This window comes from Anser brachyrhynchus (assembly GCF_964034855.1).
Source record: "Anser brachyrhynchus genome assembly, chromosome: 7".
Lineage (NCBI taxonomy): Eukaryota > Metazoa > Chordata > Aves > Anseriformes > Anatidae > Anser > Anser brachyrhynchus.
This window is the reverse complement of record NC_137701.1, coordinates 24951579-24977718: the sequence shown is the minus strand read 5'-3', so window position 1 is coordinate 24977718 and position 26140 is coordinate 24951579. Positions and strand designations below refer to the sequence as shown.

The window sequence follows — 26140 nt, the reverse complement described above, 5'->3', positions numbered from 1 at the left end:
CTGTACACACAAGGCATCTGTGTAATACCTGGAGCACCATCAAAATAGGCCACTTGGAGCAATTAGCTGAGTGAATCACTTCGGAATGGCTGGATGACTGGGTGTTATATGGGCAGTGGGATGCACAGCCCAATGGGCCAGGGCTGGGCTCCTTATCCTGCTCGTTAGCAGTGCTCAGGTTTACAGTGGTGCTTGGCCCCATCAGGCCCTTGGCTTTGCCCTGAGTTCCCCCTAGCAAGGTGGGTGTAAGGAGCCGGCCTGTGCTCTTTGCCACTGAGAGTGTTTGTTCTGCAGGCTCGGCGGATCATCGGAGACTTTGGGATCCCCATCTCAATCCTGGTCATGGTGCTGGTGGATTACACCATCACAGACACGTACACGCAGGTAGGTGCCAGCGCTGCCCTCGGAGCCCCTCCTCCAGCACAGCCAGCGATCCATGCCACACCGTAGCATGCTCTTGTGCAACTGGGGATTTATATTTCCTGCCTTGTTAGTCATAACAGCGCAAAGCAAACAGAGACGCTCCCCTTGCCCTTACTCCCACGCTGAAAGGAAGCTCCAAGGGTCTTGCTGAGACAGAGACCAGAGCTACAGGGACCGGAGTGCCCCTGATACCCCTCCGATATTCCTGTGGTTAGTAGGGGAGGTTTTAGAAGATCAGAGGGAACCAGTGCAGTTAATCCCATGTTTGTAACTCTAAAAACTTATTTTCATTCAACAAGACATAAACAATTTATTCACACTAAAAGGGGTGGCATATAGAGTGTTTTCAGTGGTGTACTCCGTCAAGTTTTTAGTACTTCATATGTATGCTCTCCTTGGCTATAGGCTACTAAGTGTTTTGATCATTTTATCTCAAACACAGGGATCTCTTTCCTAGTTTATGCACAAGCTTAAATATTATCAAACATACCCATCTCTCTGGTTTCCTTTTTTTCCCCCTTTTTAATAGATGCATAGTTTTATCCTTTTGTTTTGGTATTTCTGTCAACTAATGCTAGGGAGAGGGTGAAAGGTAATTCCTGTTCAGCATGCAAGCTCTCTATCAAGACAGCCCAAGGCTTAATGGATTCCAAATGCATTCTTTTTCATTTAAATCTCAATGTAAAATCTGGTTTTATCGGATGTTAGTAAAATCATACACTTTGTTACATCCTTTTCATACCGTTCTACACTTCTACAATTAATATCAGAAGCATTATCATTTCACTATCAACTCAGCATATGTACATGGCTTTCTGAGAAAACAGTACTTAGTTGCACAGCTTAGCTCAAGTACAAGCATTCCAGAAATATTATTCATACTTATGCTGATTAACATAAATGCAAATCATAAACTCTCACTGCAGTGTTCATGCTGACAGATAGCAAGAACTGCTGTAAAGCAGGGCAGAGCCAAGACTTCAAATGCTAGTGAACGCAGGGTTGGGGCCATGTACAAATAGGAGTCTGTGTGGTCTCTGATGAGAGCGCAAACATGATATTCCCACTGAACATGATAAGAGTGAGGACATTTCCAGAGAATGTGTCTAGTTCTGGGGTCCACAGTGCAAAAACAATATTGAAAAATGTCTCAGAAAAGGCTTAGTGTCTGGAAAACCACCTCAGAGAAGAGTGACCAGTTCAGGGCACTTGGTTGCTCCAAGCAGAGGTCAAGGAGCATTTTAAACATGGTCTGCAAGCCCTGACATAGGGGCGAGGTTCTTGAGGGAAGATGTTGATCTTTTGGACAAAAACCAAGTGAATTCCTGTAGCTGAAAGAGGAAATGAGGCCCTTGTTAGAAACAGGGGACATGGGATATTTTACACTGAAGGGGATTATCCATGAGAAAGTCCAGCTTGGGTCAGGGTTGCTGTCTTATAATTTGAAGCTTCAGACCAGGGAGGCTGGGAGGATCAAGGCTAGACCAGTGTGAGGCTGTGGGCATGTGTGTATTGATGAATAACTGCTCGGTTTTGCGCCTACACCACCAGAAGCTGAATGTCCCGTCTGGCCTGTCAGTCACATCTCCTCACAAGCGTGGCTGGTTCATTCACCCCATGGGCAGCAGTGGGACCTTTCCGTTGTGGATGATGTTTGCCTCTGCCATCCCTGCCCTCCTGGTCTTCATCCTTATCTTCATGGAGACACAGATCACTACGTGAGTACCTCTCCTGCCAACACCAACCATCGCTCACCTCCAGGCAGGCAGGGCTGGGATGGGTGCTGGCCCCGTTGGTGTGGGGGTGTACCTCACATCCCGGTGGGATAGCAAGGGCAGGACCCTGGCCATTTCAGACCACACCTTCTTGGGTTCTTCCACTGTCTCGTGGCTCTCCTCCTGGGACACAGTGTGGTGGAGACCTGCCTCAGACGAGCACAGGACAAAACCTCTAATCTGAGGTTGGCATCTGCCATCTCCTGGCCATCTCCTTGTTGTCCCCACGTGTGCCCTGTTCAGGGAATGATCGTTGTCCCCAGCTGCGATGCTGTCCATGGGCACTGGACACTTCCTGTGACGTATGTAAGTTGTGCCTGGCTGACACAAACTCTCTTTCCTCCCAGGCTGATTGTGAGCAAAAAGGAGAGGAAGCTGCTGAAAGGCTCTGGCTTCCACCTGGACCTGTTGCTCATTGGCACTATGGGGGGGCTCTGTGCCCTCTTTGGGCTGCCCTGGCTGACCGCAGCAACGGTGCGCTCCGTCACCCATGTCAACGCCCTGACGGTCATGAGCAAGGCCATTGCACCAGGGGAGAAGCCCAAGATTGAGGAGGTGAAGGAGCAGCGTGTGACAGGAGTGCTTATTGCTGCCCTCGTCGGTGAGCCTCTGCTTGGGGGAAGGAGTGAGGGGGGGGTCAGGGCTGGCCACTCAGATCTCACCCTGGCTGTGTCCCTGCCCCACAGACCAGCTTGCACTTTGCCCACTTGCTGCAGGACTGCCCCTGCCTACCCTCACACCAGCTCCCCTCTGGAAGCCTTGGGTAACCCCCCACGATCAGTCCTTCTTCAAAACCCCTCTAGCCAGACCCCTCTGAACCCTTGCACCCCAGGACAGATAGAGAGGAGGCGGGAGAGGGCTGGGTGTGGAGGGGCTGGCCTGAGATGAGCCATGCCCTGAGCTCTGTCTCTGCAGGCCTGTCCATTGTGATGGGGAACATGCTGCGGCAGATCCCGCTGGCTGTGCTCTTCGGCATCTTCCTCTACATGGGGGTTACGTCCCTCACCGGCATCCAGCTCTACGAGCGACTGCTCCTGATCTTCATGCCATCCAAGCACCACCCTGACCACATCTACGTTGTTAAGGTGAGCGAAGGCAGGCTGCAGGAGAGCAGAGAAAGAAGAGGAGGGTGAGAGAGGATGCTAGTGATGCTTAGTCTGGTGACCCCCGAGGGGTGGTGTGCTGCAAAGTTGTGTCCAGAGGTAGTGCAGGATGCACATGGAGGTGATACAATGCTAGGATAGCATGCTGACAGGCTGCACACAGAAGTGTGTTGCCAGGATATTGGACAGACAGTGTTCACAGGGGTAATGCGTTGCTTGAATGGCTGTAGAGGCACTACACTGACAGATATGCTGCTAGGCTGCATGGATGCTGATGTACTGCAGCCTTGCTGTAGCGTACAAACAGGTAGAATGCACAGCACAGCGTTGCATTACTGTACTGTGCTATGCAAAAGGGTTATGTTTGGCCAGCTGGGCCTTTGTTAACCTGTGCGGGAGGATAATGTGTTCTCAGACTGGATTTACCTCCCTAGGTAAAGACCTGGAGAATGAATCTCTTCACCTGCATCCAACTGGCCTGCATTGTGCTGCTTTGGGTGGTGAAATCGACAGTGGCGTCCCTGGCCTTCCCCTTCGTCCTGATCATGACAGTGCCGTTGCGACGCTTCGTGCTGCCCCGCTTCTTCCATGACAGGGAGCTCAAAGCCGTAAGCAGATAACTGTCCCTGCACTCTTGCTTGCAACACTGTTGTGAGGTTGAGGAGATCCATGGCTAGCTTGGAGATCCTTGGCCAGCAAAGCTTTGCCTTTCCCTGCTGTTGTCCAGTGGTCTTTGTTCAACGGCAGTTAGGTGGGCTGGTGGCTTCCTCAGAGCTTCTAGCCCTGGGAATGGAACAGGGGATGGATGGCCAGCCTAGGGTAAGGAAACAGAGGATCCTGCCACACAGTAAGAGCTTTCTTTTCCCTTCTCCTCCTCTTTTGTGGCTACTTCATCAAGGAGACACCCTATTTCCCCACTGAGGCAGCAGCAGGGACAGCCCAGCAACACACCAGAGCCTGCAGCTGCTTGGCAGAGGAGCACTTTACCACAGAGCCAGCACCTTAGGTGCTGGCAGCTCCTTGAGTGCTGCCAAACTCCTGAGTTCCCTTTGGTGAGAGGCCTGGAGCAGCACCCAGAAGTGCTGCATGCCTGGGTGTTGCTGGCAGGGCAGGAGGCAGGAGCTTCTGTGCTGGACCAAAGCCCCAGTGATCAGGCACTGTCAGAATAAAATGCTTATAGCATTGGGCTGGGGAAGCATGGGTGGGCATGAAGGTTAGAAAAGACAGGCCTTTTGGGAGGGAAAGAAGCGAGAGCTTTGCTCTTCCCAGAGAGGAGAACTGCCTGGCTCGCTGCACGCTGTTCCCTCAGCACCAGGTGTGCCCCGTGCTGGGGGCTGCTGTGGCCCTCAAAGCCCTGTCTCTGTCTCTCCCCAGTTGGACTCAGAGGATGCGGAACCAAACTTTGACGAGGACGGCCGGGATGAGTACAACGAGCTGCACATGCCTGTGTGAGCTGGGGCCTGCCGTCCCCACTCGCGGGACAGCTGCTCACGCCTGCTTGTCGCTCCCGAGGACTAACTGGAGACTTGCCGTGAGCCATGCAGTCTTGCCTGGACCAACGAATGGCTGTTCCATAGCCCCGCAGGAGGTGGCCCTGGCTCCTGCTGCCCCATCACTCGCTCAGCAGAAGCTGTGAGTCTCTCTCTTTTCGGACCTGGTGGGCCGAGAGATGCCTCTCACATCCTGAAGCGGTGTGGTTCCAGAGTGCCCGTGGGTCAGGGGGCTGCCCTGTCCCTGCTGGAGGCAGCCTGTGTTCAGTCCGCAGGCGGTGAAGGGGAGCCATGCCAGCTGGTACCACTGTGTCCCACTCCACTACCACGAAGCTTGGGTGTCACAGCACCACGCACCATCGAGCAGTCACAGGGACAGGCCGGTGGATGGCCAGCGGGCTCCTCGCAGGCTGGGCAACGAGAGCAGCCTCCATGCTCAGCGGGGCAGATGCCTTCCTCCTGCTCCCTCTGCCTTCACAGCCAAACTGCCATCCCACGCACCCTCCTGAGCCTGGGGTTCCCTGGGAGGCTCTGCCACCACCCCCTCAGTGTGTGCCCCAGTACACAGGTGAGGAGGGACCAGTGCTCTTCTCCGGCCAGCACAGCTCCCCCCGCACCAGTGGGACAGGCACTTTCTGGGCCCTGACGTCTTGCAGATGAGGGGTGCTCTGCAGGCCCTGTCCTCTAGGCCTTCATCTGCCCAGTCACTCTCCCACAGGACTTGTTTCCACTCTTGTTTGGCATGCGGGAGGCTGATCATTTCCTCCTAACTTTCCCAACACTCTTCCCAAAAAGAAAACAGCACTGGGAGGAGATGAGCAGGTACCCTTCAGGCTGCCTTGGGTGTGTGCCCTGTTGCAGGGACTAAGGAGTCCTGTGCCATTCTGCACGTTTAAAAGGGTTACAGGGGTCTGAGTAAAAATTCCTCACAGGGTTATGTCCCAGTTCCTGATCCCCAGCTCCCTGTCCTTGAGCACAAACCACATTTAAGAAGCTATACAAGAGATTTAGTGCTGGAGCATAAAACAGTGCTGTGGTTCCCCTGTTTTTCCCTGCGCAGTGATCCGCAAGGGCTGGCTCCCTGCAGCCCTGCAGTGAAGTCACTGAACCCCATGGCCCCATTTCTGCTCACATACTGGGGTGACTTGTCATCTCCAGGGGTCCCCGCTGACCGGGAAGGAGCAGCATTCAGTACGCCCAGCACTCGCCCCCCTGGTCACCTCCGGGCAGCTCTGACCACCTTCCCTCCTGGCAGGGAAGTCTCCTGGGGTCTCCTGGACCAGCAGCCTCCATTCAGAGCTGCCTTGGACACCACTGACGGTGCCCTCGCTGCCTGGGGCCAAGGCAGACGTAGCGGCCACCTTGGCTGCAGCTAGCAGCTCTGGCACGTGGGCAGCTCTGAGGGTAGTGCCCAAGGAGATGGGCAGCCCAGCCTCTCCCTCCAACATTGACTGGCCATCAAATTTGGGATAAGCCACTGCCCTGGTTCCTGTTTATCAGCATGGCTCCTGCAGGAGAAGGTGGGTGTGTCGCTGCCGGGAGGGTCCCACATCTCTCCAGGAGGCTGCAGAAATACCTGCCAGAGAGGGAAACCCCTCCAGCAGCAGGCTCCTGCCCCGCAGCCCGACCCACCGCAGGGCCCGGGGCGGAGAGACGAGCGTCTCCGTGTGTCTGTGGCCGTGTGTGTCCTGTCCTCCCTGTGTAGTGTAGGAGGCCTGTTGTCGCTGCGTGTTGTGACTCCTCTGACTGTAGTGGAAACAGCTACACCAATAAACTCTTCACAGGAACCACGTCTGGCTCTGTTCCCAAATGAACTGGGCAGCGCTGCAGGGTGTAATGGCAGGGGTGGGTTGGGACCGAGCGAAGGGGGGCAAGAGGCTGGAGAGCAGGAAGCAGGGGGGTCTTTTCCCTAACCATTTGTTTATTGGTTGTTTTTCTTCACCACCAGAATCAGTAACTAAAAGTTTGGTAACTGGGAATAGATAAAATTGATTGAAATTCCCCAACAACAAAAAAAAATTGTTTCTTGCCTGCAACAGCAGGCAGTGAGGGAACAAGCCTGGCTGGAGCAGGGGGTATCAAACCACCACCCGCACAGGGGTAGGCTCTCCACCGTCACGAAGTGGGCTGGTTACTGCAGGAAACCAAGCTGGCGGAGTTGGAGACCTCATGCTGGCCGCTGCAAACAGCGGTCAAGAGCCCCATGTTTAACCAGGAATGTGCACTCGTGCCTGCGTGCATCCGTACATGCGTGTGCCTGCACGCTCAGCCGCGCACGTGCCTGTTTCTTTACCCAGCCTGTAGGCACATGCCGAACGGTGGGGTCACGGGTTGAGTTCAGAGGAAACATCTCAATAAATACACGTTCCCTCCATGGTTTCTTCTCAGACGGGAGCCAAACCAGGCAGACAGACAGGCCTGACCCAGCACCCTTCCGCATCTCCCCGAGCTGCTGGCTGCTCCTGCCGCAGGGAAGCCACGGCCCGTGCAGCACTGGGGCAGACGCCCTCCAGCCACGCTCAGCCTGGGGCAGGTGCTGGCGCTGCTCTGGGGGGCAGGAGGTGGCCCCCACTTCCCGCAGTCAGGGTCGCTGGTTCTTGCTGGGGCTGGGTTTGGCCGCTGGCGTGGGGCTCGTGGCAGAGAGTTGAGCTTGCCCAGGCGCAGGGGTGGTGGCTGTCCTGCTCCTGGGCTGGCCCCGCAGTGGGACAGCCAGCGCCTGGCCCCGCAGCACCCTCTCCAGGTCCCAGCAGCGCTGCTGAACCTGCAGAAGAGGAGGGAGGCAGTACGAGTGCCCAGGTACAGCATGTGCAGCATGGTCAGATGCAGCCTGGACAGGAGCATTCATGAGCTCTGCCCGCAGGCTGCTCCACCTGCATGCTCCCCGCCGCCTTCCTCAGCTCTGCAGAGGTCCTTCCTCCCCCCAGATGGATGTCCAGCCCTTCCTGTGCACCTCCCCGAGCCCCTGCATGTGGCAGTGCCCCTGCTGTCACCCTGGGACAGGGAGTGCCTGCGGAGACAGCCCGCACCGCTTACCGCATCGATCCTGCGGACGAGGATGGGCCTGACCTCCAGCTCCAGCAGCCAGTCGGCCTCCAGGATGCTGCGGTGGTACTCCTCCAGCTCCAGGCGCTTCTGCAGCTCCTCCAGCAGGGCAGCGTGGCGCGGGCAGCCCCCGGGTCCCACATCCTGGGGCTCCATCGCCATCCCCATCCCCTCGCACTGCTGCTGCAGGCGCAGGGCGCGGATGCGCCGGGTGACACCGCGGATCTGGGCACGCAGGGCGGCCGCCCGCTGCGCGCGGGGCAGCAGGGCCAGCAGCTCCTCCTGGCTCTCCTGCAGCTGGGCTCGCAGCACACCAGCACTGCTCCCCGCTCCCCAAAATTGTGTCAAGCCAGCAGGGCTGGGTGGCCGGGGGGTCCTGCTGCAAGGCGGGGGCTGCACAGAGCCTGGAGCCAGTGGCGGGGAGAGGCTGTACCGGCTCCGGTGGAGACGGACCCAGCGCCGGGCGAGCTCTGCTGTGGCCAAGCTCTGGTGAAAAACGTCAGGCACCAGCCTCAAGACCTGCACGACAGGCCCCGTGTTGGTGAAGCCGTGCAGGTCGTGCAGGCTGCGGGGGCTGAAGGTCTGCTCATGGACAGGTCCCCCCCGCAGCAGCAGCGCCCAGCTCCGGCGGCGGGCGAAGAGGTGCGTGGCCAGGCGCGGGATGGAGGCCGAGGGGGGCGAGTCCTCGTGCACGTACAAGTTCTCGCACAGCGGGAACACCACCCTGGCGTCAAACCTCTCCTTCAGCGCCCGCAGGTGCTGCAGGTAGGAGGCCAGCCAGCCCACGTAGCCAGCTACGTCAGGGCTCGGCGAGCCGGGCTGGCGCTCGGCGAGCCTCTCCAGGTGCTCCCAGCTCTCCACCTGCCCCGAGGGGCTCCGCGGCAGCACCAGCAGCAGCACATCGTACAGGGTGCGCAGGTCGAAGTCCTGCCGGCACTGCTGCACGTGCCCCACGAAGGTGTCAATCTCGCCTTCCAGGGCAGCGTAGAGGGCTTCCATGGGCAGAGGGGAGGCAGCTGGGATCGGAGCTCACCTGCGTGGTCCTGAGCCCCGCGGATTGCTCTGCTGGGGAAGAGACAGCGGGTGGGTGGGGAGGAGGCTGGTGGGGATGGGGTGGGGTGGAAGGACACGCAGGAGCTGCAAGGGGTGAGCTCGGGGGGTACCCCCACTTCGCAGGACCAGTGCAGGAGGCTGCTGGGTGCTGCCATAACCAGCAGGGTTATTTTGCCACACCACCGAATGCCCGTGTAGCGCAGGAGAGGAGCCAAGGGACTGCCCCAGCCCAGCCCTGAGGGATGCGCTGGGATGTGCAAGTGTCCTGCTCCCTGAGAGGGGCTCGGTGCTGCCGGACCAGGGCCGCACTCTGACTGCCAGCTTCTCCCACCTCTGCTGTCTGAGAGGTTTATCCTTACAGAAGTTAGTGCCCACCCTTGTCTGTCTGGAGAAATCTTAAAAATAGGAAGTCCACTCCCAAAATTATCACCCGAATTATTTTAAACCCTTGTGTGTTTAGGCAAACTATTTGGGTTTCTGTTTCTGCCAGCTGGGTTCAATACGCTTGAGCTCTCTTCTCCAGCTATTTTTACTCTCCGCAGCCAGGAGGGGCTGACACATCTCTGTTAGGAGATAACATTGGCACCATCACACGGCCGTGCTGTTGGGAAGTTGCTGGTCAAGACCAGCCCCATGGCAAAGCTGGGAGCCAATGCCGCTGGCAAAGTTTCCCCTTCCCCCTGTATCTCTGTAGGTCCTTGCCTGGGCTGTTGTGTCTGCTTCCCAGTCCCTCAAACTTCATAAATGTAAATTGAAAAAAAACACAGAAAGCATATCACAGTTCACTTGGACCCCACACGTCCCTGTCACAGTGCCAGCCCCCTGCTCTGCCCCCTTTCTGCCCTCCATCCACCAGAAAAATGGACTCACCAGCCCCAGGACAGGCTCCGGGGAGAGGAGAAAGGGCTGAGCCGGGAGGCACCTGCCCTCGTGGGCACGGCCACAAACCTGCCTCCCCATGGGAACGGCAGGCTCGGACCTGTCCCCGGCCTTCCCCAGAGCTGGCTGCTGTCCCCGCGGGCATTGCCCCGGGCTGGCTGCCTCCAGCCCCTCTCCCTCACATGGTCTTGGCCGAGGGGGGACCTGCAGCAGGCTCTCGTCCCAGCCTGGGAGGAGGATGGAGCCGGCGTGCCAGGGAGCACGCAGGGAGGGGAACCAGGACTGATTTTGCAGGCTGAGGCCGCACAGGAGAGATCAGGAAGAGGAAATGTCCTGAGCGCGGGCTACCAGCAGACCTCGGCGGCTGCCAGGGGTGATGACACGACACCACGTAACCTCGCTGCTTGCCTGCCTGGGTTCATCGCGCAGCCGGAGACAAAGACAGAGCTGCTCGTGCCTGGTAGAATGGCCTCGCCTGCGAAACCGCTGCACGGCAGCCGGCTGACACACTTTCTGAAGCACGAACGCCGCGGTAATGGTATCTGCGAGCAGAGCCCTGCTCACACGCGCAGTTACGCAGAGTCTGCGAGGCTGTTACAGAGCCAGCTGTGACCTCCGCAGCAACACGCCATTAGCAGCAAGGCTGGGCCTGGGTCAAACAAAAGCAGGGCAGGCTTAATAGGAGAGGAAATTAGGTGGATGTGCTTGGCTGGCCTCATCCCCGCATGTTCCGACTGTAATTACAGCCTTGTGCAGCGCAGCTCCCTTATTCCATGATCTCGCCGCCAGGGCAGAATTTCTCATGACCCAGCTGTAGAAGCCACAAGCGAGGATGCTTTGGCCGCAGGCAGACCTGCACCAGCACAACGAGCGGTGTGGTAGGGGCCCTCAGACAGGGCAAGCACGGGAAGGGCAGGACCCCTGTCTGCGGGGGAAGCTGGAGATCCCTGCTTACGGGTTTGGTCTGTCCGGCACAACACAGCACACATGGGGCCAGGAGAGTCACAGCTAATGCTGGCCCCGGGAAGCTGCTCAGAGATGCAGCCAGGGAGGATGCCGTGGGGGCCAAGGCACCAGGAACAGCGGGGTGGCCATTCCCAATATCTGCCCTCTGCTCCAGCTCTCTGTTCCTGCACCCAGATGGACAATGCAGAAGGCGTCCTGCGTTTCTCACCTGCGGAGAAGGGGCAGCACTGGAGGGCTCTTTCCTCCGCAGTCAAACAAACAAGGGTGCAGCCACACTGGTCCTGAGCTCTGCGGCACACACAGGCAGAGATGGGTGTGCTGCCATCAGCGGCTGCAGTGAGATGGGTGCCCAGGATGGACAAAGGATGCCCGCCCCGAGCTGCCCCCCCTTGCAGGGGGGCACATCTCCTGCTGCCCTGCTCACACTCGTGCTCTCAGGGGGAGCAGGTGCCGCAGTGCTGGATGTCGCCCTGTGAGAGCCTCTCCAGGTGGCCTTAATCACATTCCTCTGGAGCAGGGACACATCTGGCACGAACATGATCCTGTCCCCAGGGAGCCCCGGCTAATTCCTGCTGCACAGCCCCAGCGCAGCCCCGGGCAGCAAGAGCTTTGGTGCAGCCTTGATTGCCACCAGCCTCACCTTGCTGGGGACAGGGCTGGCTTGTGAGCGGGGGGAGAGGGAGGAGGGGGAAGTGCCATTTGCAGGAGTCATCTTTTAAGTCATTTTTCAAATGACTGTGAAAGCAGAGCTGGGAGGAGGCCAGGGCTGCAGGGACAGCGTGCGCCCTGCTCTGTGTCACCTTTTTGCAAGGGGATGAGGTTGATTTTTGGCTGCTGCTTCTCAGTAGTCCCCCCCCAACTTCAGAGAAGCTTCTCCTGGGTTTTTGGCAAGGGGGGGATCCCCTGACGAAGCAGCAGGGCTGCAACAGTGATGATGCACCTCTGTGCCAGCACAACTCCAAGGAGCCACCGGGGAGGTGGCACCCACGACCACAGTGTCACAGCTGTCCCCACGCAGGCTGCGGGACAGCGAGCCCGGCAGATGCTCACTGCCCACGGCGGGGCCACGCCGGCCTGCCTGCCCCCAGCCGTGTGCCAGACCCGTGGCAGAGGAAACCGGGATATTGTCTGGTGTCCAGGAGGAATTCCTGCCTCCGCTTGTTCCTGCCAGCCTCCCGCCAGCTCCCCTCGGTGCGGAGCCCAGCAGGAAGCTGACTCACGGGCTGCTGCCTCCGCGGCTGGGTGCGGGGCTCTGCCGCTGCAGCTCCCCAGCCCCGCGCTGTGCACCAGGCCGTGGTGGCTGCAGGGAGCCTGCCATCGCCCCATCACCCCACGCTGCCCCTGCATGTGGCCAGGGGTCGGCGATGAGCTGGCGTGCGGCCGCCCATCGAAGCGCTGCAGGTGGTCGCATCCGCCCCTCCCTGGCGAGCAGCACCTAGGGAGAGTTAGGAGGCTGTGCAGATGTCCCGGGTGGGCCGTAGGGATGTAGGGCTACCGATTTAATCCCGTAACTGAAAGGAGCAGATATCAGGCATGAGTTTCTCATCAAGATTCTTGAGACCTTTCCCACCAGGCAGATGAAACACCGGGCTCACAGCACCAGTTACCGCCGCTGCCTTCGGAGAACCTGACATTTATGGCCTGGGCAGTTTGGAAAGCGACTTTGTTCTGAGGACCAGGCTGAGCCACCATTTTTATCCTTCTTCACATGTCACTCAGACAGTGGTTAATACCAAAAACCTTCTCTTTTAAAAGGTGGGTTCCTTGCCCACCTCACTCTCCGATCTCTCTTAGCACGGGCTGTGAGGGTCACACCTTGATGGCCTCGGGGACAGGAACCATAGCCAAAGCTTCCCCACTGAAGAAGTCCGAGGGGGGACTTCTGGAGACACAGGCGGAGACCCTTGACAGGTAGGCAGAAGAGGTAAAGGCCGTGTGTGTGCTCCCCAGTTTGGCCATGGCTGTGAGGAGCCCACCAGCTCCCCGCTGAGCACCCGGAGGAGAAGCTGGTCAGCCAGCATTGCCCGCGGGAGCAGCGGCACCGGAGGAGGAGCTGCCTCCCGCCGGGGAAGGCTGGCTGAGGCACAAACAGCCCGATGACAAGTGCCTGGCCGCAGAGGGGACTGTCAAGGACAAGTCAGCGTGCAGTCGATCCAATCCCCTCTGCTAACAGGGTAATTGGCCTTGAGGATAGGAGTATTAGATGTGAGATAAGGACCGGGGTTGGGCTTCTGGCACTGTCTTGCATAAGACGGGGAAAGTGGTGTAGCTTCAGCTAATCCCGCACGAGTGCAAGAGAGGTTGGATGGTCGTGCCCGGCGATCTGGTATCAAAGTGGAAGGACACGCTGCCAGTGACTCACACCACAGGAAACCTCACCGAAGAGTCCGGAGAGCGAAGGCGGAGCGGAGTGGTGAGGGCAGCCTGCGCAGGTTGTAGTGGCCTGGTGTGACTGTCTTGTGGCAGAGGCTGGCCAAGATACCGCCACCTCCCTCAGAGCCTTTGCTGTCTTTTAAGCAGTTTTAAAAGCACATTATTCACCGGGGAAAAAAAAAAAAAAAAAAGGAGAAGAAAAAAAAAAAAGGAAAAAAAAGGGGGAAAAAAAAGAAAAAAAGCCCTGTTCCCCTCCTCAGCTAGATCTCCTTCCTTCTTCCAGAAAAACGAACCAACTTCTTCCCACTGCCAGGAACACGTCCGCACACACCACCACCCCTTCCCCAGCACGACCCTACTCCCACCGCCCCGCCCGCCCCCGGCGCCCTGCCCCTCTCCGCGCCGCCCTCCCGGGGCGTGCTGCCCCCGGAGCAGCCCCCCGCTTGCTCGGCCCCCCCCGGCCCGGTGCCCCCGTCCCCACGCCGGTGCCCGCTGCCCGGGGCGGGGCGGAGGGGGCGGCCCCGGCCTCCCCCCGCTCCCCGCAAGGCGGAGCCAGCGCGGCGCGGGGCCGGCGAGCGGCGGCGGGACGCGGCCAGCCCAGCCCAGCCCAGCTCAGCCCGGCACGGCTCGGCACGGCTCGGCACGGCTCGGCACGGCGATGCGGCGCTGAGATGGACGCCTCTCTCCGCCAGGTGGGCGCGGGGGGGACACCGGTGGGATGCTCACGCCGCGGGGAGCGGCTCGGCGGGGGCTCGGGGAGGATGCTGCCCGCAGCAGCGGAGCCCAAGTTTCACTTTTTTTTTTTTTTTTTTAATTTTAATCAGCGCTCGGAGGCGGCGTGCGGGGCTCCCGAGCACCGCCCGGGCCCTGCGTGGAGCCCGGGAGCCCACGCGTGGGCTGGGGGAGCCGGAGCCCAAGGGATGCGTGGCTCCAGCCGCTCGCGCTGCGGGCTCGGTGCGTGTGCCGTACCATAGTCATGGCTGCCCGCAGACGCTCGCATGCTGCTTTAATCCCCCGGAGCGACTTAAAGGTCCGGAGCCTGCTCCTGCCTGCGTGTGCATGTCACGGCTCGGCTCGCCGCGCGTGGCACCGCGCCAGAGCCGAAGCCGGCGAGGAGCCGGGGAGCGTGCGGCGTGAGGGTGCGCCCGCCTCCGGCCTCTGCCTCGCCAGGGCCGCTGCCCAGTCACCGTCACACCGGCGGGCTCCTCGGAGCCAGCCTGGTCCCCGTCAGACGTGGGCTGTGGTCCTGCGAGCGCCCGCAGCGCTCCTGCCTCAGGCGCTCTGCAGCAGCACGCGAGGCATCCATCGCGCCTTCGGGAGACAGAGGTGCGCGGCCCTAATGCACGTGCCTGGTGCCATGTGCGCCCCAGCCCTCCCGAAATGCTCTCTGCCTCTGTCCTCGACACACTGCCAGCCTGGCCTGGTGCTGCCTTTGGTTGTGAGGGTCTCTCCTGCGAGGGTAGGGGCAGCCCGTGCTGGCCCCGTGGGCGACAGCGCCCGTGGCTCTGTGGGGCCATGGGACCGTCCTGAGGTCTGTGGCTAAGCTCTGAAAGCCTCGTGTTTGGGGCCTTGGGGCTGGGGCCATCAGGCACCCCCGCTCCCGTCCCCATTGGTTTCCAGGCCATTAAACCCAGTGTCTGGCCTCTGCCTTGCCCTGGGTGCGCCGGGGAAACTTCAGCCCCTGCGGAGCAGCTAATGGGCCGGGGCCTGACCCTCCCCCGGGAAGCGCTGGCCTTATCGGAGCAGATGTTTTCCCAGATCTGGGAAGGAAGGAGCCGCTGCCCCTGGGCTGCTCGGCAGGGGCTGCCCCGAGGCCGGCACAGCGCATTGCCCAGGATCGTTTCAGCCATTAACTGATTAACCTGCTGCTCCTGGCAGCCTGGATCTAATCAGATGGAGGCCAGGGTTTCCCAAAGGGCCATTTCACCAGAGCCTTTGTGGCCACCCCTCTGTCACAGGGAACCAGGAACAGCCACTGAGGAGCCTGAAGTGCCTGATGGAAAAAGGCAGTGGCAGAGAGGGTGCCCAGAGGTGCGTGTCTGCAGCAGCACCCAGCAGGGCGCTGAGCTTTGTCCAGCTGCGCACGTCAAGGCGTGATTCTGCCGTTACCTGGAGAAACAGGGATTTCCAGGGTAGGTCTGGGGGCAGTCCTGAAGCCCCGACTCTCTAGGACTCTTATTACATCTTCTGTAAGTCACGGGCTCAAACCCTGGTGCAGCAAGGTGGCCAGGGCTGGAGAACCAGGGCGAGCACACATGGGAAAGCCTCGAGCCTTGCAGGAAAGGCAGTGGGGGCGAGAGCAGGGATCGTGGCTTCCGTGGAGCAGGAATGTTTGGCATCTGCTGCACCCCGGCCACTCTTCCTCCTTCTCCATGGGGGTTCTTGGTGGGAGGGCAGCGCCTGAGCAGAAGGGAGTTGCTCCACCTCTTTCTGCTGCAGCAGACGCCAAGATTGTCCCGGGGGATGCATGTCATCCCTCACAATGGATAGCTTAACCCCCAGCACGTTGCTGGTCTGGCTTTAGCAGGCTCCCACCCTGTGCTGCCAGCGTTCAGACAGCATGCGGGGCCACACGGCCGGTGTCTGGGGTTAGGTGCGGGTGCTGTGTGTCTTCCCAGCTTCCCTGGTTCCCCTCTTGGCTTGGCAGAGACCATAGGAGTTCTTATTCTTTGAAGTCCACCTATGATAACCGGCTTGATGATGGGTTCAGCCAATGTGTCCTGTCTGTGGGGGTGCTTTGGACAGGTTGTGCTAGCCTGGCACCGCCGCAGGACTTCCCACAGGCTGTGCCCTCCCCTGGCTGCGACCCGCTGACAGCGAGCTGGCGGGGTGCGTGCTGCCACGGCTTGTCCCCTGCCGTGCCCCGGGCTGGAAACCTTTCATCCCCGGCACGCGGCAGAGCACAGAGCTGTGGACGCACGCCTGCCATCAGATGCCTGGCACTCAGGGAGGAGGGGCCCCGGAGGGAAGGGCTGCAGCCAGCGGTGCCGGGTGGTGGTTTCCCTGTGTGTCTGGAGCGTGGGCAGGATGTGGGGTGACACAGAGGATGTGACTCGCTCTCCGATTCTCCCCAAGGAGCAGGAGTGCCATGACCAGGGTTAAAGGAGACGCTGCTCCCATCCCGTCCCTCTCTGAGGCTCTTTCTGCTCTCCAGTGACCAGCAACGTGGCCCCACGTCAGGCTGAACCGGGCAGCAGCATCTGGTGGAGTCACAGACATCATTGTCCTGCCCGTGTGCCACCGGCCTAGACATGCCGGCATTTTTAAGGGTTAAACATGTTTCCTCATGGCTCTTCTGGTGAAATGCAACACATTTAATCCATGTTGTAGAATAAATCCGCCAAAGTCCTTAAGCTTTCTAAGGTGGGGGCAGAAAGGCAGGGGGATCCTGTGCTCATGTCCCGCATGGCTGTGGTGGTCTTTGCTCTTCTCCCAATAGCTGGCATGGTCCTCGCTCACTGACCCTGTCCTCCCCCAGGGGTATACGTGGACCAGCCCCAGGTCCAAGCCCATGGAGGAACAGCCTGTCTGGAGCACAAGGGCTGCCCGACTTGCAACCATGTGTGCATCTGAGCTACCTCCACAGCCCCAAACTGCTTGAGGCGTCTGGCCGGGTGGCCTGGAGAATCCTCCCGCAGCTCCTTGTCTGCATCACAGGGAAATAAATGCTCCAGCTGACTTTGATGATGCTGAGCATGAGTGATGTGCTGTCTTTCCAGATAATGGTGAGACGAGGGCCTGTGTGTTAACAACTGTTGGCTTAGGGAAATGCCAGCTTGGGAAGGAATGACAGGCAGAACGTCATCTCCTGCAGCAGTGGGGCTGCTCTGCGGGGGAGAAATCCCACCAAGCCTCTCCTTCCCTGAGGACCACACGCCTCACCACGCTCCCTGATAGCTTAGCAAGAATACCGTGACCTCCCAGAAAAGAGGATCTCAAGAGACTGGGAAGAGGAGAAATGCTGACCATTACACATGTAATGCTCGAGGGTCACCAAGTAAATGTGACACAGAGCAACCCCTCTCTATTCAGTCTGTGCGGTTCAGCAAAAGAGAAGTTTCGCTGTCCTTGAAGATACCCATGGGACCGCTTCAGCACGGATGTCCTACATGCAGAATCCCCCAACCCAGCTGCGCCTCCCCCAAACCTCCCAGCGCTGTAAGGAGGTAGAGGTGGGACAAAAGGAGCCCCTGCCCTGTTCAGGAGCAGCAATTGCAGTTTGGGTGCAGGGGGGCCCACACGAAGTGGAGCTGCATCTCCGCAGGCCGGCCTGTGGCAGCCCGCCGCTGCCTGCCGACCCTCCTCGTGCCACACCGCTTTCGCTTCTCGCCTCCCGTGGCTGTATCACCATAACTGTGAACGTTTCGCAATGTCTGGTTTCCCATTTTACTTTAGGGAAAATGGGCAAGCTATTTAAATGGGATCATTAAGATTGAAACTTCTGCCCCGCGGGTCTGGGTGAAGTGAACCAGCGGCGAGGCCTCTCACAGATTGGTGTCTTTGAGGAGGAGGTGGAAATTCGGGCCCTGGCGTTAGGACCAGGGCTGTGTCTTAGTCCTGCTCATTCCCCTTACTTGCATATTGAACCAATGATTAAGATTTGGCTGAATCACGCTTTCTGGAAAGTCTTATTTCTGGAGGATCCCCCGCTTTTTGCAGTTTCTTCAAGCGGTTACACAACCTTGGTTTAAAATAAACCCCGTTTCATTTCTGAAGTGTCTGGCAGCCACATCCATTTTTGGGTCCTGCTTCTGCTTCGTGAGAGCTGTTTCATCCCAAATATCTCTTCAGCCTGCAAGAAATCATTCCCGGGCCCCCGTCTGTCTGCGTGCTGGCGCTGCAGGGGCAGCAGGAGCGCCGCAGTGCCGCAGGGGTCTGCAAGCAGGAGGGGGCTGAGCGTGCAGGGACCGAGGCGAGGGCTGCAGCCCGTGCTGGGCCACATGCTGCTCTCATCCCCGCGCTATCAGCGTCTGGGCTAGATAGGGCAGCCCTGGCTCTGGCTAATCTACATAATGACGTTAACATTTTCACAAGTGCTTTTGCATTACAAGGGATCTGTCTGAAGAGCAAAAATGACTGAATTTTTTAGATGCTCTCTGAAAGGGTTCTTTCTCACACCTCAAAGCCTAAGTAAGCAGTAAACTTCCTTGCTCCTGTTTATCCGCCCAAGACACGCATCAGCTCTTGTTGCAACCAAATGTCCTGGGAGTTTCTGTGCAGCAATTCACAATCCTCTTTGGGTCTGTGACTTTCCAGTAGACATTCCTCTCTTTGAAGTGTTCTTGCATTCCTTCTCCCCTGAATCTGACCTTTCCGTTTGGCTGTATTTTAATCCCATTTTGTCCAAACAAGCGTGGAATCCACACTGCTCTGATGGTCTCATCCTCGTGGACACTTACTGATCTACCAGATGTTGGCATCTGCCAGCATTAGCAGCACTGCTTTTGGTTTTACATCCTTGATGAGAATACAGAATAGTATTGGCCCTGTCCCTGCAGAGTTTTCTTAGGAACTCCCTCGCTTAGTAATGATTTTTGCCATTCATAACTACTGCTTTGAGGTCCGTTTGCTGCATTTTTACCTGTTGGCTCTTCAGGGTCTGGCACCTATCAGAACACTGCTTTCTATGTGAACAGTGCTGTGAGAGTCTATTACTGTCCAGTTTATCTCTTATGCTTGTATGCTAATGAAAGAATGAAGAGATCTGTTTGACTAGCCATCTTTCTGCATGCTGACTGGTGCTGGAAAATGATTGACACTACAGTACCATTAAATTGAAAATGCTGGGGGCAAAAAACTCTTTATCTTCCCTGGGGTTGTCAGATTAAGCAACCCATGGCTACTTGGGATAATCGTGCCAGAGCCCTCATTTAGGCTCTGACCCTTCCGGTCTCATGGTATTTCCTCTTCATTTCCAGGCTTATCAAAAATGAATATCAGCTGGTGAGAAACTTTATTACTCAGATCTCTGGGAATGCTCGGACCTGTTGATTTTTAAAATGTTTTGTGTCCTTTCCGTTTACAAGAATGTGGGAAAGTTCATCAGCATCTCAATGTGATGCAGGAGGGGTGCTTTCCAGGGCTGCCTATTAAAAATTTGTGCATGCCTCCATTGTTATTCACAATGCTCTCATCCCCATCTAGTAACTGGATACTGCCACCAGCGCATGCTGTTGTCCCCAGTGATTTTAGAAGAGAAATTAGTGAAGCTTGGACTCTACTGTCTTTTCCATTTCCCGACATCTTACTTATGTGGGCTGTTTCCCTTTTTTTTATTTTTTTTTCCACTTCCACCCTTATTTCAGATTGACTGAAAGTGCATCCCAGTTCAGAGGCACTCCACTTGCTTTTTTCATGGTGTTTGAGGCAAGGACACCGAGGACAATCAAACACCAGGAAAATGTCTCACGTGAAGAGTTTGAAACACCCGAGAATACTTTATTAGTGAGATGACAAACAGGGAGAGACATGGCAAAAGAGCAGAAAATAATGGATGAGACACAGAAGGTGGATTGGAATCCTCTGTTCTTCCACCTCTAACCACGAGAAAAGGGGATTTTCTGCTTCATGGGAATGAGACTGATTTAAAAACTGTGCTTTTACATTTAATGTGTGACTAGATGGTACAACTCCACATGGCAGGGAATTACTGGAGTCAAGGATGTGGCAAGATGCAGAAAGGTATTGGACATAATCCCGATTTATGCCTAACAGAAACTGCTGAAGAAATAGTTTCAGGGCTCTCACCTGAGACTTCTACAAAATGCATTGCACGGATGCTGGGGCTGGCTTCTCTTTGACAGGCTGCTGTGGCCTCGTGAGGCACTGAGCTCTCCTCTGTGGACCTTAAATGCCATGAGAGTGCTGTGAGAGTGCTTCGGCTTTGAGTGGGTTTTGGAGAGGTGACGCTGTCACCGTCTCCAGCTTCACACGGCAGCTGTGCTGTCATCCGCAGCAGGATGGGCACAAACCACCCCTCCTGACCTTCCTCTGGTTTCGATAATGACTGCCTTCCTGCTCAAGTGTCGCATCTGGGCGTTGGCACTGCCACCCCTCGGACGAATGGTCACTCCACAGCCCCTTTGCCTTCGGCACCCGCAGACTCACTGATCTGCAGCAGGTGCCGCGGCGTTGGAGTGATTACAGGGAAAGCTGCGAGACCCTGGTGGGCCTTGGGCACAGCTGTGCTGGGGACAAGGGGGAAACCTCAGCCCAGCTGCAGCTCTGAAGCTGCTGGTCAGATTCTCTCGTGGCGAGGAGACGGTGTGCGTGCTGCAGTTGGTGGCTTCTCCCCTTGCCTTCAAGGAGCTGGCGCATCCTGGGGGATATCTGAGGCGGGGAGACGTGCAGGAGGAGAGAGGCAGTGCAGCAGCCAAACTGGGGGAGGAGAGAGGCGCAGAGCAGATGGGAGGGGGTGGCAAGAGGGGTGGGAATCGGTGCACATACATAAGTGACCAGAAGTGGCAAACTGCTCTGAGAGGATTTAAGACGCGTAACCTTTTCCTGATAACGCAGAGCTGTTATTCTGCAGATCAGCTGGCATGCTGAGGACTTTTCCCCTTAATTAGTAAGGAACAGGGCTGATAACTGAACTTGCCTGGGACAGGGGCTGAGCTGGGTCTTGGCCCCACGAGCTGTGCTTGGCCCCACGAGCTGTGCTGGCCGTGGAGCTCCCTGAGCCCCACAGGTACAGTCTGTGGGGCTGCAACCACAGCACATTCCCAGGTGAGATTCGGTTCCTCCTAGCTTCACAGCAGGTCATCCTTGTGCCTTACAAGAAGTACATTATTTTTTGTTGTTGTTATTTTTGCTCCTCCCAGCTGCTCCATGTTGGCTGCTGCCGGCTCGGCTGTTCCTGCTTCTGCCTCTCTCCACCTGTGGTCTCCTGGGTTTCCCCAGGCCCCCAGAGGTACCTCTCCTGCTGGTCGGACCTAACCTGGGGACTGGCCGGGTGACTTCATGTCAGGCTGACACAAGAAACGCAGCAGGGTTTCTGCATCCCTTCCCATATGGATCTAGGGTGTCACAGACTCCCCCTCCCCACCAGTCTTGTGTCCATTAGCTAAGTCTCTTTATTTCTGTCCTATCACTTATTCATGATCGTCTAGATCAATCTGTTGAAAAGTGCATTTATTGAAACCTGAGCCTGGCTTTGTCTGAATGGCACGGGCCTTTCTAGCCCAAGTGCTGCTGCCTGGCTTTCAACCACAAAGCCCACTGAGGCCAGGAAGACAGCTGACTTTGCATGATGCTGCTTCCAAGCCTAGGAGCATATGGATCCATCGGCAGGGAAAACACAAGGCTTGGATACCTAATACCTACTGAACAGCCTCAGGACAAAGGTATGCATATACACAACAGTATGTATAGCTGAAAAACTTGTAGCACCCACAGTGATGTTTAACTTGGACTCACAGCGCAGGGGAGTCCTTTTCTGAGACATCCCTGCCCCTTGCAGAATGGCTGATGGAGGAGTTGGCCCAAACCAAGGCCCTGCAAGGGCCTCTCATAGTATGTATCTGCAGATAGGTCTGCAAGCTGAGAGTCTTGTTCATTCACAAAGAAAACATCACAAAAACATGCCATAATGGAAGCAAGCTAGGCAGTTGTGTGCATGGTTCGTTCTCTGGAAAGTATCTTTCAACCAAAAGCATTTTTCCTCTTTGAGTATCTCCTGGAACATCGATAAACCCACCTGGTGCTCCTGGGAGCTGCGCAGATTTGTGCACAAGGAGGGAGGATCGTGCACAAGGATTTCCAGGTGCCAGGTGCTGTGTTAACAGAAAAATTATGTCCTGGAGTTCAGTGTCCTCAGTGAAAGACAATGCTGTGAGCGTGAGACAGGGCTGATGAAACATTGCTCTTGGTATGCAAGCAACTTTATTTTCTAAATTATAACTCCCTGTTATGGGATCAGTTTTCAGGATTGTGCTTTGCTATGCACTTTGTGGTAAGGCCAGATTGTGGACAGATTGTCACTGAGACCGTAGGAATGAGGATGCTGGTCTCTGAGTTTGTTTAATATCCAAGTGACCTCTTGGTACAGGAACTCTGGTACATTACTACTTTATTCTTCTTTTAGTAGCTGCTGTTGTTGCTCTGTTTGAAGGTGTTGGGGTAATTTGACAAAATCCTACTTAAAAGAGGAATCAGGAGGGGAAGAGCTATTCTCATTATAAAAGGAACTCAAGTTAAATATCTTTAGTATTTTACCAGTTTTATTCATTTGAAAACAGTTACACAAAATCATCACTCTATTCCTTAGCTGTCCATTAATATATTCTTTTCAAAACAGTGATTGCTTGTTGCTTCATTTTTTGTGATTTTTTTTGTTTCTGGATGCAGGTAAGAATTTCTCTATCCCAGTCAAAAAACTGAGGTTTTTCCACCTCGTGCTAGGAGAGCAGGGTTTTTCCCATCATCTGTATTGCCTGTGGGAGCTGGGACCCGCCCGACCCCAGCAGATTGCTGTTCTGCTTTGCTTCTCTTGCTTCTCCCATGGAAGCTTAGTCTTGCTGCCTGGCAGTTCTTAAGTTTTCTGCTCAATTTAATCCTTTCAACTGATCAATGAAATGCATGGTACTGGGGGAGAGGGGAACGATGTGAGGGCAGTTTCTTTGGTGTCGCCATCTGTTCCTGTATTTAGTCAAGGCTCCTTGGGGAATTTCATGTTTAGAAAAAAAGGGCTGATGGAAGGAGATGCACTAAAACAAACTCAGTCTTTCAGGAAATAGGTGTTATGCCGGGCAGAAGTTAGAATAATTTGCTCTGTGGTTCCTATTCTGGCTGTCTCAGCACGATGCTCCTTCTGGAAACAAAATAAATGGGTGCAGTGCACTTCTACTGGGCAGAGGCAATTGCTGTTGCGAAAACTACTGCAACATCAAAGTGGACTGAAGTAAGTCCTGGGCAGCTGAAATGCCCTAGTGCCTGGGAGTTTCATCGCATTGCCCTCTGCTCTTGGGCAGCATGCAGGAGAAGGATCTCCCGTTAAGTGTGTAGACAATGATGCAATACTGTACAAGGGAAGTAGGTCTTCTGCTTTTGGGAGTATTTCTTACTATATTTGTACATGGACTTCTGCTGGGAAAGGGAACTGGGTCAGTCTGGACTTTCTGATAATTCCTAGGAGTCAAAGATAGAGGGATCACCCCGTCCATCTCCCTCCTTCTCACCTCTAAATGATACCTAATAAAAAATCAGAGTTGGTGCCTATGGAGCATCTCTTGTGTGGCTGATCATCAGCTGCCTATTCCTCCAAACTCATTTCTGAGCTTAGTGAGCGGGAAGTGTGTGTAACCCGGGTTCTCTTTGTCTGCAGGTGTGCACGAGGTCTTGCGAGGAAGGCATGCTGCTAATGCTGTGCGTGTGTGCAGGGGAGGGTGTGGGTCCAGCTCTTGACTAATGGAGCTCCCACCTATGATCTTGTGGGTTAGCGGCGTCTGCAGGCTGTTGAGAGTGCACTGCTGAGAATGTGCTAAGTGTATTAGAAGAGGTTTTCTTTCATCTTGCTATTTGTTGGGAGCTCCAGGAACATATTTTCAGTTTTCTGATGATTATTCTTTGCTCTTGATGTTGTGATGGTAGCTAGGGGCCTTTAGTGAAAAAGATGTGAACAGCAACATGTGTTAGTGGAAGATGTTTGTGCAGTCTGAATACAATTTGGGACATGGATGAATTCTAACCACCAATGTCTTGCCCGGGTACCTCAAGACACTGTCTAAAGCATCGAAAAATTCAGAAAATGTTAAGAGGATGTCATGAAGATCTCTAACAGTCCCTCAAATTCTCTATTCAATGCATTGCTTACTATCTCTCTGGGATCTTGAAACTCGAATCTGTAACATTAAGAAAACATTTCTCTATTGCAATTGCTCACTGGTTGTGGGGGCTGAGCTTCACACACAATCCTTGCATTGGCATACATCCTTGCACTGGTGTTTTTCATTCATCTAGTGATGTGAAATCAGTCTGCCTGCTGTGGGAAATCTAAAGGAGAACATAGCAGTGAAACTAGAATTATGCCGGCTTTCTTAATGTCATTAAAACCTGTTCCTTAACTGGGAGGGCTGGAGGTTGTTCAATAGGTCCATCTTATACAGAAAGGAAAATCCAGGGTTTTAAAGTATTTAAAGTGACCAAAGTAGTTAAAAATAGAAAAATAAACCAGTAAGAATAAACTATTGTTCCACATTCTGTCTAATATGGAAATCCTATCATATCTCTTCAAATATAATAAGCCTATAAACAAGGAGGTAATGGTGCTGACATGTTTAAGAGGGCTTTCATAATCAATATGTTAGGGTTATAAAACAAATTAGGAAGAAAGTAGGTTTATGAATCGATTGAAAAAAGCGGGATGTTCTTAATATTCCTGAACAGTTCAGCACTTTGGCTTTTTCTGAATACCTAGCTAAGCAGAGTTTGACTTCTGTGGGAAGACAGAACACATTGGTTTGCAATAACTGAAGAGTAGTTTGATGTTGTGCCTAATTCTGCATAATGCAGACTGTGTCTGGTGGGGCAGCTTGTTCTTCTTGCATTTTATCTCTTTTTTCTAGATGCTGACTGGCTGCATACTTGCACAACACATCTTGGGCATGATTCTGGTGAAAGCTCCATCAAAAAAGCTAAAATAATTTTGGTCTTCGTGACCTTTTTATTACCTAGCCCAAATAAACATGTAAAGTTTAAGATCATCTGCACGGTGACAGAGGTGTCTTGGTGTGGCCACAGGGCAGTGATGACTACTAGGAGGCCACAGATCAGCTGCCTTGGCTGTGTTTCTATGTAACCAGAAAGTTTTCAAACGAAACTCACACACTGCTTCCTATTTGTCCGTTGGCACCCATTAAAGTTGCATTTTGGGCCCCTTTTTTCCATTGTACTAAGGACTTCTTATCCACAAGCCTAGTTTCTAATACTTTTTTTAGCAGTAATTCTTAAATCTATTTCATGACTTCAGATCCATGCAATTCATACAGCTTTGCCTTTGCAACAGCCGCTGCAGATGTGATTTACATTTGGTTGGTATGGTGATCCCCAGACTTTGATCTCTGCTCACATCCTGACACCTTCCCCTGAACCTTTCCCTCCGCCCAGGTTTTCGCAGCAAAGCCATTCACCCATCCTGTGACACAGCCTGGCTTTGTGTATTGAGGTCTTGAAACACAAGGCTGAGAATCAACTTCGACTGGACATATATGCGTGTTACCAGAAGTGTGCCGTTGTGCTCAGGGTTGTCTGGGGAGACACTGAGCAATTTAAGATATTGTAGTGCGTGTGTGAGACTGTATACATCGCATGTACATCAGTGTATATATACATCAGAAAAACATTCAAATCATGTCACTTAAGGAAACTCTTGCAAGAGACGAAAGCAGAAAGCTCTGTGAAATCTGCTTAGCTTTGGCTGATGGTTTCTGAGAGCATTTTGACCTATAGTGACGTGTGGGTGTATGAAATTGTAAACAGGCTTTATTTACATTTTCTATTATTATTATAGCATGACTTTTGATGACTTGCTATTCTAAGTTGAAAAATGTTTAGACAGTCTAACCCACTGTTTTGTGTTTGTATCTTTCCATTACTTTCTATAAAAACTGATGTTTTCTTATGTTGGTTTCTTCACGAAGCTCATTAAAGCTGATTTTTGTTCCTCTCATGTTATATTAAAGAAGTTCAAACTAGTTTCCCTGAAAACTTAAGTAGAACTCACTTAAAACTTGTAAGCAGCTGCAGTTAGGAAGTAGCCTTAGAACACTGCATCTTCCTCCAGCTTTCCTTGAGTGTTCACACCCCACGTGCAGACCTCTCAGGCTCCAGTTCTTTCTAATGGGAGTTTTTTTGATTTTTGCAGGGTGCCAGGGTATGGCTGCGGGAGCAGGACCAGCTGCAGCCATGCACTGTTGGCTCATGTGCCGATGGAAACGTGCTCTTCACCTCAGATTATGGCATGGTAAGTGGAGGTTTGCATGAGGCTGTAGCCTACGCCAAGTTGCAAGATGGAGTTCATGATCTTGCATATTTATGTTAA

At 54.8% G+C, this 26140-nt stretch overlaps 3 protein-coding genes across 9 annotated transcripts in view; 2 read left to right on the top strand and 1 right to left on the bottom strand.

The window, feature by feature from the left end:
• The window catches only part of SLC4A3 (solute carrier family 4 member 3), a 34194-nt gene extending 27613 nt beyond the window's left edge, over nucleotides 1–6581 (top strand). For all 3 annotated transcript variants that reach the window (XM_080601180.1, XM_080601181.1, XM_080601182.1), the window contains 6 exons: nucleotides 295–384; nucleotides 1975–2141; nucleotides 2546–2799; nucleotides 3114–3283; nucleotides 3736–3909; nucleotides 4676–6581. In XM_080601180.1, the coding sequence (XP_080457306.1) occupies nucleotides 295–384; nucleotides 1975–2141; nucleotides 2546–2799; nucleotides 3114–3283; nucleotides 3736–3909; nucleotides 4676–4753 (933 nt within the window). In that variant the 3' untranslated portion in view covers nucleotides 4754–6581. The remainder of the gene's footprint in view (nucleotides 1–294; nucleotides 385–1974; nucleotides 2142–2545; nucleotides 2800–3113; nucleotides 3284–3735; nucleotides 3910–4675) is intronic.
• Nucleotides 6582–6682: 101 nt separating this feature from the next.
• LOC308198576 (uncharacterized protein) lies at nucleotides 6683–13528 on the bottom strand. 3 transcript variants are annotated; one of them, XM_080601312.1, is made up of 3 exons: nucleotides 9757–13528; nucleotides 7825–8898; nucleotides 6683–7552 (listed from the first exon to the last, which is right to left on the bottom strand). In XM_080601312.1, the coding sequence occupies exons 2-3, from the start codon at nucleotides 8830–8832 to the stop codon at nucleotides 7373–7375; spliced, it is 1188 nt and encodes a 395-aa protein (XP_080457438.1). In that variant the 5' UTR covers nucleotides 8833–8898; nucleotides 9757–13528; the 3' UTR covers nucleotides 6683–7372. The 3 variants fall into 3 exon arrangements, with proteins under 3 accessions (XP_080457438.1, XP_080457436.1, XP_080457437.1); XM_080601310.1 differs by having other exon boundaries at nucleotides 7410–8898; XM_080601311.1 differs by having other exon boundaries at nucleotides 7410–8895.
• Nucleotides 13529–13632: 104 nt separating this feature from the next.
• The window catches only part of LOC308198550 (unconventional myosin-X-like), an 85753-nt gene continuing 73245 nt past the window's right edge, over nucleotides 13633–26140 (top strand). The window contains exons 1-2 of one of the 3 annotated variants that reach the window (XM_080601135.1): nucleotides 13633–13796; nucleotides 25964–26062. Coding sequence is in view for 1 of the 3 variants with exons in the window: in XM_080601133.1 (XP_080457259.1) it covers nucleotides 13776–13796; nucleotides 25964–26062 (120 nt within the window). In the remaining 2 variants the exon portion in view is untranslated. The remainder of the gene's footprint in view (nucleotides 13797–25963; nucleotides 26063–26140) is intronic. The other 2 variants (XM_080601133.1, XM_080601136.1) reach the window with 2 other exon arrangements.

Coding starts and splice junctions, on each gene's coding strand:
- LOC308198576 (XM_080601310.1), bottom strand. CDS start 8,832: ATGGAAGCCCTCTACGCTGCCCTGGAAGGCGAGATTGACACCTTCGTG.